The sequence below is a fragment of the Arachis ipaensis genome, chromosome B3 (assembly GCF_059453495.1).
Source record: "Arachis ipaensis isolate K30076 ecotype BB chromosome B3, ASM5945349v1, whole genome shotgun sequence".
Taxonomy (NCBI): Eukaryota; Viridiplantae; Streptophyta; class Magnoliopsida; order Fabales; family Fabaceae; genus Arachis; species Arachis ipaensis.
Genome location: NC_142438.1, coordinates 8,049,825 through 8,063,717, shown reverse-complemented (window position 1 = coordinate 8,063,717; position 13,893 = coordinate 8,049,825). Strand labels below are relative to the sequence as shown.

Here is a 13,893-nt window from a genome sequence, read left to right as displayed (position 1 = left end):
TATGTTTATTTTGTTTTAGAGACTATTTATAATTATATTTTGGATTATGTTTATTTTGCTTTGAGAACAATATTTATAATTATGTTTTGGATGAAAACTTGGTTTATAATTATGTTTATTAGATATTTATAATTACAAAGACTTTAATGTTTGTGAATATAAAAATTATAATTTGTTTATACTTTTAGAAATTATAATAGTTAAAAGTAAAAAATAGAAGAGATTTTTTTATGCTATTATATATATTATTTAATAGTTAAAAGTTTAAAAAAAAAAAAAAGATATTTGGCGGGCTTAGTCCGCCGGCCCGCCAACCCGCCGTTAGGCAGGGCGGGTTGGGATTTTGGGACCGCCTCACTAGACGGGACGGGGCGAGCTTCTGGCAGGGCGGGGCGGGTTTTCCCGCTTGCCACTCCTAGGTGGGGCAGAGTCGGATAGAGCAAAAATCTTCTCCTATCCGTTCCATTGCCACTCCTAAGTCTCACTCATAATTTAAAAAGATAATAATTGCACATTAAAAAGATAGATGTATAATTGAAATAATTTTTTGATTTTAGGGTAAAGAAGATAAAAAATAAAAAATATGGAAATTATAATTTAATTAATAGTTATGGATCATATATATGTACAGAAGTTCTAATTTTATGATTTTTTTATCGATTGATATTATTATATAGGTATGATTTTTATTATATAACATATTTTTTCACATATTCTTTTTCTTTTTATCTTATCTAAAAATTTTATAGTTAAATATTAAATTTCCGAACATCAATTTAAAAATTGAGGAATTTCATTTCTCCTTAGTCCTTAGTTAATGAGAAAAGCACTAGAACAAAACAAAGCATAATTGACGGTCATTGGTATAGAAAAAAAATATATTATAGAGTATCTCTTACAATCAATAATTGTGTCAAAGAAAAGTATTTAAATGTATTTTAATGGCCATAATTATCATAAAAAGTATATAGTACTATTGACGATTAATAATTGTAAAAGAAAGCTTTCGATTGTACTTTTAACAGCCACTTAATTGAAAAAAAAAAACTTTTATTGATAATATTTTTATTAACATTTAGTTATTATTTTTTAGCAATATTTTTTGACAAAGTGATTGTAAAAATATTTTATTAAAAAAATTATTCTAATGGCTTTCAAAATTACTTTTTTTTTTTGTAAATTTATTTTGGTTTCTATGAATACAAACAAATTAATTTAAGCTTCAATAGACTCAAATAGTCTTTAGAATAAGTACGTAAGCTAAGCATGAGTTTTTTTATTCGACAATTTTTTTTTAGAAACTAATTTGATTCATATCTTACAAATAATTTGACTTATATCTACTACTTGGGAAATTTATTTTGACGTATCAAAATTTGCAAATACTAAAATAATTCATGTATGCATTTATGTTTTACAGAGATCAAAATAATCATTAGACCAAAAAATAAAAATAAAAGGAATAGTGGGGACTGGGGGAGAATAGTCACATGAAGATTCCGCAAGAATCAAGAATGTGAGATTTTTTTGGTGAAGAATGAATGAATAGAGGTATGATGATTGATGAGGGGGGCGATGACTGAGGAAGGTGAAATTATGTGGATTCATTGATTGATGTTATCATATTCATATGGGTCAAGATATGGTACAAAACAATTGAACCTTACCCGGTTAATAACGTGACCTTCCCTGCATATTAGTGTGCTATGATACAAAAACCAATGTGCTTATTGGGCCCAATATTATACTCACTACACTTGAAACAATCATTTAGGACACGTTAATAATGTTCCTTTTTCTTTTTTAAATGAGTAAACTACTATTTGTACCTACAAAAGTTAAAAATGCTGACATATTTATTTATAGAAAAAGAAAATTACCATTTGTACCTATAAAAAATAGTTTTTCCAAGTAAAATTATTCAAACCCTAAACAATTAAATAAAATTCCTAAACTACCCTTCTCTCCACCGCTATCATCTCCTCCCTCCTTTCTCTCTCTCTCTCTCTCTCTCTCTCTCAATTTTCTAAGCCACCCAATTCCAACATCAACCACATACCACAGTATCACCCTCCTCATCACTGTTCACCCCCCTTCTCCGCCAGTAACGTCGCAGACCTATGCCGAGCCCAAGAGCACCGCGCCAGCTTCTCCTCGCCACCATCACCATCGGCCTCAAACTAGAGCCTACTGTGTCAGAGACCCTCCTCTTCACGCTACCTTATCGCCGTCATAACCAACCCTCTTCACCTCTTTTCGCGTCGTAGAACCACCACCGTCGTTGCCTGATCCCTGCCGTTGTTATATCTACCTCTCCCCTGATTTCCTTTTGCTTTGTTCTTTATTACAGGTTCATGAACCAACCCATTTTTTGCAGGCTCCGATGGTGTCTCCCTGCAAGTGGAGCATCAGGCCTTCACCCCCGAAGAGGACGACACCATAATCAGAGCTCACGCTCAGTTCGCGGATGAGATATTTTTCGGCGAGTCGCGGCAGTGGAGAGTGATTAATAGCGCAATTCCGCCGCTGAGGGATTCGGAGTAGAGGAAGGAATGAAGAGAAGGATCGAAGCGAGAGCGGAATTCGTCGAAGAAGGCGATGCAGTCGTTGACGATGGGGTTGATGTCAGGGATGTGGGCGATGAGGTCGTCGGAGAAGCCGTGGCCCTGATGGTCAATGGCGCAGGTGGCAAGTAGATGGCGGTGAGCTGGAGGAACCAGCTGGATTCGCCGGTAAATCCGTGAACGAGGGCGAGGGTTCCGGTGACGGTTGCGGGGGTAGCGGGAGCCACCATTGAGTGAAGACCTTGAGGGGTGGTGGTGGGTGAAGAGGGTGGTGGTGGGATTTGAGATTAGAAAGGAAAAGAGGGGTGGTGGCAGGGTAAAGAAGGTTAGGGTTAGAAAGGTGATTGGATGAAGGAGGTGGTGTGGTGGTAAAGATAAGGGTAATTTAGGGATTTTAGGTAATTTTTTAGTGTTTGGATATTTTTGTTGTGCGGAACCCATATTTCATGGGTACAAATGGTAATTTCCTTTTTCTATGGGTAAATATGTTAGCGTTTTCAACTTTCGTGGGTACAAATGGTAGTTTACTCTTTTTAAATTCATTTTTAGTATGAATTGATATTTGTAACTTTTAAAAAAAAGTATCCATGCATAATGGATTTTTTTATGGTGAAAATTCAGGTACAGTCAATTTTACGTGAAGTTGATAAATGAAAACGTTAAATGATTTGAATGATTTAACTAAATTTTTATCTAGCAGTTTTCAGTTATCAGCTTCACGTAAAGTTGACTACACTTGAATTTTCACCTTTGTTGATTCTAGCTATTTCTTTTACCATTTTTTATGTGCTAAGTGAAGTTGATCCTCTTTCATTTTTTTTTTTTGAGCGAATACCCATCTCAATTTCTGACAATACTTATAAAAGATTGTGAAATTAAAAAAACAAATCTTGTTGATTCTTAATTTTTAATTTTGTGAGACTAATTAATTTTTTTTATTAATAATCTATCTTTTGAGTTAACAAAACGTGCCAATGTACTACATTAATCGATTAATGTATACGTTAAGTGTTAGTTAAAATTGATATTTTTTTTTGTTAGAAACCTCGTTATCTTTTACAATAATTGTCAAGAGTCATTTAATTTTTTTTCTATTTTTTGTCATTTTTTATACACATTGACTAAATTTATTGTATAAAAATTAAAAAATATTAATAATTTTTAATTTTTTTTTATTTATAGAAATTGAATAGAGGATATACCTGTTAATAAGAACGACATTTGTTAATTGTTGTTATCTCTTCTGTTGCTTTACACCGTCATGATGATCTTTTACCAACTTTTCTTGTAGTTACAAGGTACTGGACTACAACCAACAATTTTGGAAGCGAGGTATGGGAGAGAAAAAATGCAATACGGCCAGAAAGATAACCAACAAAGACCAACACAAGGAGAGGTGCAGTATCAAAATTCGGACAAAGTGAAGATTGGTGTGAGAAGTGATAGAAGATATTTTAAGAATATTTTAATGGGTAATAACTGTAACATCCTACTACATAGAGTTTTACGCTTAAGTCGTAAAATAGAGGTGCTGTAGTATTACGACCTCTAAAATAAAATATACATATATAATTATAGTTGAAAAGAATTTATAACGAGGAGCTTTAAAGGAAGGTTTAAGCAAAATTGTGAAAAGAAAAGCGCAACGTTCACGTAACGGAAACTTAAACAGGAAGAAAATAAAGGAATATATATATATATATATATATATATATATATATATATATATATATATATATATATATATATATATATATATATATAAGGAGTAGAATATCAAAGGTACAAAATGTCAAACTCCAGGCTCAACTTGTAAAGCCAAGGCCGGCCGAAGAATATATATATATATTTATACATACACACACATTTCCAAAACAATTCAAAATACATGACACAAACTCCTATTTCTCCATGAAACCTCTACGTGGAACAAAAGTAAGGCAAATACAGAGAAAAAGTCTACACACACACAGAGCAAAATACAAAAGATAACATCCCAACTTTGCTTGCAACAGGAAACTCCAAACGCCTAATGAGGTGCCTCTCGACCTGCATCTGATAAAAAAAGTAACATATGTATGGAATGAGAATCAAAGGTTCTCAGCATGATAAAGGTGCTAACGTACATAATATATAAGGTCCCGAGAAAGCTAGAGGTGATCTTAGAACTCCGACACTCAGATTTAAAACTTAGGGTTATAAATTAAACCATAAATCAGGTAAACTATCTAAGATACCCAGGTTCTAATCCAAATATGACCTAATACTTCAGTTTCACTCTCCTCTAACCCTCTGAATCATCGGTGGAACTACTCTCGTCACTCCTCCACACTTCCTCAACCATAAATCATTACTTCAAAATCTTTCTTCGCCAAGTTAACTCCTCTAAATTTACCCCTCTCCCTATGATTAGGAACTAAATTTGGGACTTTAGAAGGTAACTATAGAGGTTTAGAAGATAGAAAATATGTTGAAATCACGAAAAATACACTTTTTTCAAAAACAAAGATTTCGCGTACGCATGCCGTGTTTTGCATATGCGGATGTGTCATTTGCCATTCTCGCGTACGCGACACTGTTCGCGTACGTGAGCCCTTGGGCAGGAAAAACATCCCGCGTCGCGTGGCACTGCCCGCGTACGCGAGCCTGTAAATTCTCCCGTTCCGCGTACGCATGCACACGTTCACGTGCGCGGGATGTCTGAGCAGAGCCCAGAGTCCGCATCGCGTGGATGTTCGTGTACACATGTCTTCCTCAAGTGTTAAAAAGCTGTTAAATCCTACAGAATTCACTTTCACAGACTAAACTTCCGACGTACATAACTTTTTCGTTAAAAATTATTTAGTCTATTCTTCGAATGGCATAAACCTCACAAACTCAATTTTTATTTGGAACAAGTTTGATAAAAATTGAGGGTCCGAAAGCCAAGTTATGACCCGCTGAAGTTTGGTCAAAAATCAATCTCTTCGTAGAAATGCCAAACCTCTATTTTTACCAAATTTTCATTTAAAAACCAATGTATCACTCCTCAAAACAACCCTCATTGTGCATGAAACAAGTACACAACTATACCATCTTCTCCCCATTACACTATTTACTCAATCATATTTATTTTCACTCCAAACAATCCAAAAAAATCAATTCAACGTCATTCATTATTCATTAAACTGCCACCATCATAATTTAGTATCATCATCAAACACCAAAAATGATACCTTCTACAAAATCATCAACCATTACTCATTCTCAAAATAATTCAATATTTCCATCAAATTACTAAACATTAACATGCTTGCACATTTCAACCTATCATATGGTCATCTAACCTAAGTTTTTACATGATATTACATATTATCTACGAAAAACTAAAACCATATCTTGGCTGATTCCTTGCTAAGCCTGAAACACCTCAACTATCACCATTCCTCAACCATCTAAGGCACCAAATGCTCACCAAACAGAAACTCAGCTCCCAAGATCCAAATTCAAGCTTTCAATGTCACCAATTTGACTCCAATACTTATAATTTAATCTAACACCAAACAATATTACTCAAAATCAATTTAGGACTCATAATTATTAATGATTCACAAGAATTAGAGATTTCTCATCTTACCAACAGAAATTTAGGACAATGTCCGATAAATCCACAATACTAATTTGATTCTAAACACCAAAATTTAACAAAATCTTAAATAATAGCTCAAAATTTTTAAAATTAGAGGAGTGAGCAGCTGGATAAGAAACTAAAACTTACTTACCAAATTGTTTGGTGGATTAAATATATATTAAAAATAAATTAAATAATATATGTATTTATATATAAATACATAATAACTAATTTAAGTAACTAATTTTAATGTATCGATAATATTTTTGTACAATGAATTTTGATGCCAAAATTAGCAGGTGATGTATATATAAATTCTATTAAAAATATTATTTGAGGGGCATTTATAAATATCTTGTGGTTCGATGTTAGTTTACTGAAAATTGTCTTGTGGTTCGTGGAGTGAGAGATTGGAGTTTTATTTGATGTTTCCAAAACAAAGTGACACTGAATTTTTTAATTATTAAAAAAAATTTAGAGAGTAAAATGTAATTTTTAATTTTTTATTGTTTTATTTTTATGATTTTTTTGGTTGTATTTATGAAAGATTTAATTATTTTGTTGGTCTCTATAGTTTCGTAAAATTTTTAATTAGATTCTTATATTTTTTTTTAATTTAGTCTCTGTACGAATTTTTTTTTTAATTAAGTCTTCTTGACAATAATTAATTTAATTGTATAGGGACTCAACTAAAAAAAATGATACAAAAACTCAAATAAAAAAAAGTATAAAAACTAAATGAAAAAAATTGGTATAAGAATTCAATTAAAAAAAATAAGAATCTAATTAAAAATTTTACAAAATTACAGAAACTAATAAAATAATTAAATTTTTATAAAATTAATAATAAAAAATTACACTTTACTTATTCGATTATTAAAATAAGTTGAGAGGATCATTTTCTTTGATTTCTCCTTCTTGAGTTTGGTAGGAACATTTTTCTAGTTTTCTGGAAAGAATTTATTGTATTTTTTATTTTTTTATCCCATTGAAAACAATTTTTCACAATTACTAAACTGTTTTACCATTAGTTACTTTTTGTCATCAGTTTTTTTATTGTTAGTAGTATTATTTTACATGATTAAATCACCGATATTCAAATTCGACAGATGAAAAAATTTAACTAACTCAACTTAATTGAAGTCTCGTAAAAGAGAGAATATTATTGGGAAAAGAATGTCATTTTTATTTTACTAGATATATATTCATGCGATGTATAGAAATTATTTAATATTTTATCTATATCTAAAATATTTTTAATAATAAATATTTTTAATATATTTAATTTAAAATTAAGCTTAATTTATTCTTTTATTCATGCAAATACTAAATAATAATACATAGCCAATGAGTTATAACTTAAATGGTATAGTCTTCCCATACTCAATTAAGAGGTTACGGGTTCGAATCTCCTATCTTTAGTAAAAAAAAAAAATAGTACATAATAAAAAAATTTACAAAATAATTAGATGAATTAAAAAAAAACATAATATTTAAACAAAATATTTTAGCTCTCAAACTTTAACTCATAAATTATAAAAAAATTACTATAAATAATTGTTATTAATATGAAATTAATTATAAAAATTATTTATTGATTTATTGATAAACACGTGCGTTATATAACATTTTAAAAAATTTATTTAATTTAATATTTATGGCAATTAAAATTATAAATTTATTTTTAATTTTTATTGTTATATTTTGATGCTATCGTAGCCGTGATTTCTATTTTCTTTTATATATATATATATATATATATATAAGGAAAAGGAATTAATATACTAATTTAAGAGCTACGATTAATTATATATGTTCATACCCTAATTCAATACTAAAGTCCAAGTCCAAATAAAAGGTCCAATCTAAAGGTTGGCCCTCACTCGACACTGATCTTCTCTCAAGAAGTCGGATCCAATGACGACTTGATCTAAGGAAGTCGGGATATCAGATTAGCTGGCAGATAACCCACATTCAAATAAATAACTGCCCCTAAAATCTCTCAACCCACTTCCAGGAGCCATATCTCAACTTTCCTAAGATAAAGGGACGGTTATCCACCTAAAAAGGTCGAACTACTCCAACGGTGGTTATTGGTTCACCACTATAAATACAATGACACCCCTCAGGTATAAAAAAAAGTTCCAATACTCTCTAAATTGGCTTAGACCCTTGCTGACTTAAGCATCGGAGTGTCTTTGCAAGTACCACCCTCCACTCCTTCATACATACAAGTCGGACGGAGGCTTCCAAACCCAAACCTAGTCAGAGGCTTCCTCCTTCAGACGATTGGCCAACCCAACGAGTCCAACCCACTAATCTCCGGTTACCCATCGTAACATTGGCGCCGTTGTCAGGGACCCGAGAGATCAACCAGTAATGGCGGATGACTCGCACGAAGATGGCCACATAGCGTCCGATTCTGAGCAGGAAAATCAGGACGTAGGAAACAACAATGAGGATATTGACCTTTATCAAGGGGTGACCAATCAACATCGAGAAGGCACCTCAGGGTTGAAAAACCCGAAGACAAACTCCTCTGAAGGGCGCGAATCAGGAAAGGAGGGACAACCTCACGCAGCTGATTTCATGGGATTGTTCCACGGCCACCAAGGGCGCCTGGAACAGTTGGAGTAAGAGTTGGAACGACAGCGAGAGGCGGAGAGAAACTTGAGGAACGAGATAGAGCGACGAAAAGAGCTAGAAGAAAAGCTCTTAAGGTTGGAGTCTGCTCTCAAAAATCGAAGCTCCCGCAGCGACCGAGAAGATTCTCCCTTGGGAGGAGAAGATCCATTCAGCGAGGACATTATGAGGGCAAAAGTTCCAAGGAACTTTAAAAGCCCTGACATGGACCTCTACGATGGAACCACTGATCCAAAGCATCATTTAAACAATTTTAAAAGTCGGATGTACCTAGCCGACGCTTCTGATGCTACTCGCTGCAAGGCTTTCCCGACAACATTGACGAAAGCAGCGATGAAGTGGTTCGATAGTCTTCCTCCGAGGTCGGTCACCAGTTTCGACGACCTCTCGCGAAAGTTCCTAATGCGATTCTCCATCCAGAAGGACAAAGTAAAGCACGCACCAAGCCTCTTGGGAGTAAAACAGGAGGTCGGAGAACCTTTGAGGGACTACATGGAGAGGTTCAATAAAGCGTGCTTGGAGATCCAAGACCTGCCCACGGAGGCAGTGATTATGGGCCTAGTAAATGGACTTCGAGAAGGTCCATTCTCCCAGTCCATATCGAAAAGGCACCCGACCTCCCTAAGTGATGTACAGGAGAGAGTTGAGAAGTACATCAACATGGAGGAAAACGCTAGACTTCGAGAGCCGAGATGGCGACGTGGGCACTCTCACTCATCAAAAGAGAAGGAAAGAGAGCCCAAGAAAAAAAGAGGAAGTTGGCCCTGAAAGGCCTAGGAGATATCACTCCTATACTCCTCTACGAGTTTCCCTGGTTGATGTCTACAGGAAAATTTTCCATACTGAAAGGCTACCACCCCCTAGGCCCATCAAAAATAAAAAGGGGAGGGGGGAGTCGTGGCGACTACTGTGAGTACCATAAGATATATGGTCACTCAACGAATGATTGTTATGACCTTAAAAATGTGATAGAAAAGCTGGCCAGAGAAGGTCGGCTCGATAGATATCTCATGGAAAGGTCGGACTATCATGGGAAAAGGAAGCGAAACAACGAGGACTGAAGAGATCCCCCACCCCAAACACCAGAAAGACATATACACATGATCTCGAGAGGATTTGGTGGAGGTGGCCTCACAAAGTCGTCTCACAAGAGACACTTGAAGGAAGTTTATTAGGTCGGGGGCTTCAACTATTTCTTTCACCAAAGAAGATAGGCAAGGAATCATTCCCGGACATGATGATCCAGTTGTGATAACTATGATCCTCGCCAACGCCCATCTTCACAGAACCCTGGTAGATCAGGAGAGCTCAGCAGACATCCTCTTCAAACCAGCATTTGATAAGCTGGGATTGGATGAAAAGGAATTAAGAGCTTACCCTAACACCCTGTATGGGATGGGGGATACACCAATAAAACCACTAGGATTTATACCCCTTCATACAACTTTCGGAAAAGGGCCAAAATCCAAAACTCTGAGCACATAGTCGTCGATGTGGGGTCATCCTACAATGCCCTAATCGGTCGAACTACCCTAAATCGGCTCGGAGCAGTGGTATCCACTCCCCACCTTTGCATGAAATTTCCAACATCAGAGGGAATAGAAACCTTTAGGGGAGACCAGAAGTTGGCAAGGAAATGCTACAATGAAAGCTTGAACTTGAGAGGAAAAGGCGAGGAGGTACACACAATTGAGCTCGGAAGAGTCAGAGCTAAAGAGGAACTGCGACCACAACCGGGGGGAAAGACTGAAGAGGTACATGTTGGAGAAGATGAAGGAAAAAACACCAACATTTGAGCCAATCTGAAAGAAGATTTGAAAAAGAAGCTTATAAGGCTCCTACAAGAGAATTCTGACCTCTTCGCCTGGAAAGCCTCCGACATGCCAGGGATAGATCCCGAACTCATGTCACACAAACTATCAGTATACCCCGGTTCGCAACCTGTTCAGCAAAGAAAAAGGAAGCTCGGACCTGAACGAGCCCAAGTAGTGAAAGAACAGGTACAAGCCCTTCTAGAAGCTGGGTTCATCAAAGATGTCAAATATCCGGCGTGGCTGGCAAATGTGGTGCTAGTCAAACAACAAACGGCAAGTGGAGGATGCGCGTTGATTACACCGACCTGAACAAGGCGTGTCCCAAAAACCCATATCCACTTCCAAGCATTGATACCCTAGTAGACTCCAGCTCAGGGTATCAATACTTGTCGTTTATGGATGCATACTCGGGGTACAATCAAATCTCGATGTACAAGCCGGATCAAGAAAAAACATCATTCATTACGCCCAGGGAAAACTATTGCTATGTGGTCATGCCCTTTGGACTGAAAAATACTGGAGCCACATATCAAAGGCTGATGAACAAGGTGTTCGCACCTCACCTTGGGGGATTAATGGAAATCTACGTAGACGACATGCTAGTAAAAACCAAGGATGAGGCCGACCTCCTGGCTGACCTTTCGCAAGTTTTCAGCACCATAAGAATGCATGGGATGAGACTAAATCCTGCAAAATACACTTTTGCGGTGGAGGCAGGAAAGTTTCTAGGATTCATGCTTACACAAAGGAGAATCGAAGTCAATCCCGACAAGTGTAAAGCAGTCCTAGAAATGAAAAGCCCGACTTGCTTAAAGGAGGTCCAGCAGCTGAACGGCCGACTTGCCGTACTCTCCAGGTTCTTGGCAGGATCAGCATTAAGATCCCTACCACTCTTCTCTCTACTAAGAAAAAGGATGCTATTTTGAATGGACTCCTGAGTGCGAAGAAGCATTTCAGGAATTCAAAAAGTTTTTAAGCCAACATCCCATTCTGACCCGACCTAAAGTTGGGGAAGAACTCGTCCTGTATTTGTCCGTAGCAGACAAAGCTGTAGCATCAGCTCTAATACGGGAAGACGAGGCGGGCAGCATCCTGTATACTTCACCAGCAAAGTCCTACAAGGCCCTGAATTAAGGTATAAAAAACTTGAGAAGTTTGCATATGCCTTAATAGTAGCCTCTTGGAGACTACGGCCTTATTTTCAAGCTCATACAATAAGAGTTCGAACAAACCAGCCCATGAAGCAAATCCTTCAGAAAACGGATATTGCGGGAAGAATGGTTCAATGGGCTATAGAGCTATCCGAGTTTGACCTCAAGTACGAAACTCGGATGGCAATAAAAGCCCAATGCCTCACTGACTTTGTGGCAGAATATGCAGGAGACCAAGAGGAAGCCTCCACGACATAGGAGCTATACGTGGATGGATCCTCCAATAAAGTCGAAAGTGGTGCAGACATAATCCTAGTTAACCAGGGGGGAACTTAAGTGGAAGTCTCCCTCAAATTTGAATTTCCAGCTTCTAACAATCAGGCAGAGTATGAAGCCTTGATTGCAGGGTTAAAACTGGCAGAAGAAGTCGGCGCAATAAAGGTAGTTGTGTTCAGTGACTCCCAGGTGTTGACCTCTCAAATGAATGGAGAGTATCAGGCTAAAGACCCAAATATAAAAAGGTACTTGGACAAAATCTTGGAGCACCTTGGACGATTTGCTGAGACCGAGATCAAACACATAACTCAGGATCTCAACAGTAGAGCAAACGCCCTTTCCAATCTAGCAAGTACCAAGTCAGGGGGGAATAATAGAAGCCTGATCCAAGAAACTCTCCAAGAACCCTCTGTCTCAAAGGCAAAAGTCAAACAAGATGTCCTTGAAGTATCCGGATTGGACCTCGGATGGATGAACCCACTAGTCGAATACCTGAAATTCGACATCCTACCAAAAGAGGAAAAAGAGGCCAATAAAATTCGGAAGGATGCACAAAATTACACCTTGGTGAAAAATATCCTCTATAAAAGAGGGGTATCAACACCATTATTAAAGTGCGTCCCAACCTCAAGGACAACGGAAGTCTTAGAAGAAGTCCACAATGGTATCTGCGAAAATCATCTCGGAGCGAGGTCTCTGGCTAAGAAAGTCATCCGAGCCGGGTTCTATTGGCCGACTTTGCAGAAAGATGCCACCGAGTTCGTAAAGAAATGTCAACCATGCCAAATGCATGCAAACTTCCACGTCGCTCCCCCGAGGAACTCATAAGTATAACTTCTCCATGGCCTTTTGCGAAATGGGGATTGGACCTATTAGGACCCTTCCCCCAAGCACCTAGACAAGTAAAATACTTAATAGTGGGAGTAGACTACTTCACAAAATAGATCGAAGCAGAACCACTGGCCACCATCACCGCTCAGAGAAGTCAGAAATTCTCTACAAGAACATTATCACAAGATATGGGGTACCTTACTCCATCACCACTGATAACGGTACTCAGTTCACCGACTTTACCTTCAGAAACCTAGTAGCCAGTATGAATATCAAGCATCAGTTCACCTCGGTAGAACACCCACAAGCGAATGGAGAAGCCGAGGCAGCCAACAAAGTTATAATGGCAGGGTTGAAGAAAAGGTTGCAAGATGCAAAGGGAGCTTGGACTGAAGAGCTCCCTCAAGTACTATGGGCTTATCGGACTACGCCTCAGTCTGCCCAGGGGAAACACCTTTCCGGCTTGCCTATGGCATAGAAGTCATGATACCAGTTGAAATCAACGAGCAAAGTCCAAGAGTAAGCTTCTACGACAAGGTTGGAAACATACAGAGGCACAAAGAAGAACTCGAGCTACTCTCTGAAGTCCAAGAACAAGCCCAAATAAGAGAAGTAGCACTAAAGCAAAGGATGACAAATAGATACAACAAAAAAGTCATTCGAAGAAGCTTCGCTCCGGATGACTTGATATTAATCAGAAACGACATAGGAGTTAACAAATTTGGGGATGGAAAGCTTGCTACTAACTGGAAAGGGCCATACAAAATTAAAAAGGTACTAGGAAAAGGCTACTACAAGGTGACTGACTTGAACGACATCGAATTACCTAGGTCATGGCATGCTTGTAACATGAAAAGGTATTATAGTTAGAAGCAAACTTCATTCCCTGATGTACTCTTTTTTCCGACTTCATGGTTTTTCCCAAAAATAAAAGGGTTTTTCCTGAAGGGGGTTTTAACAAGGCATCAAAATGGGGGCTAAGGGGCGACAATTTTCCAAACCTC

At 37.1% G+C, this 13,893-nt stretch overlaps 1 protein-coding gene across 1 annotated transcript; it reads left to right on the top strand.

Annotated features, from left to right (window-relative positions):
* Nucleotides 1–13,300: 13,300 nt before the first annotated feature.
* Nucleotides 13,301–13,759, top strand: LOC148569738 (uncharacterized). The gene has a single exon (XM_088506614.1). It carries the CDS (start codon nt 13,301–13,303, stop codon nt 13,757–13,759), a length of 459 nt encoding a protein of 152 aa, XP_088362740.1.
* Nucleotides 13,760–13,893: the final 134 nt, after the last annotated feature.

What these genes read in the sequence shown, in the direction of transcription:
- LOC148569738 (XM_088506614.1), top strand. Translation starts at nt 13,301, where the DNA reads ATGGGCTTATCGGACTACGCCTCAGTCTGCCCAGGGGAAACACCTTTC.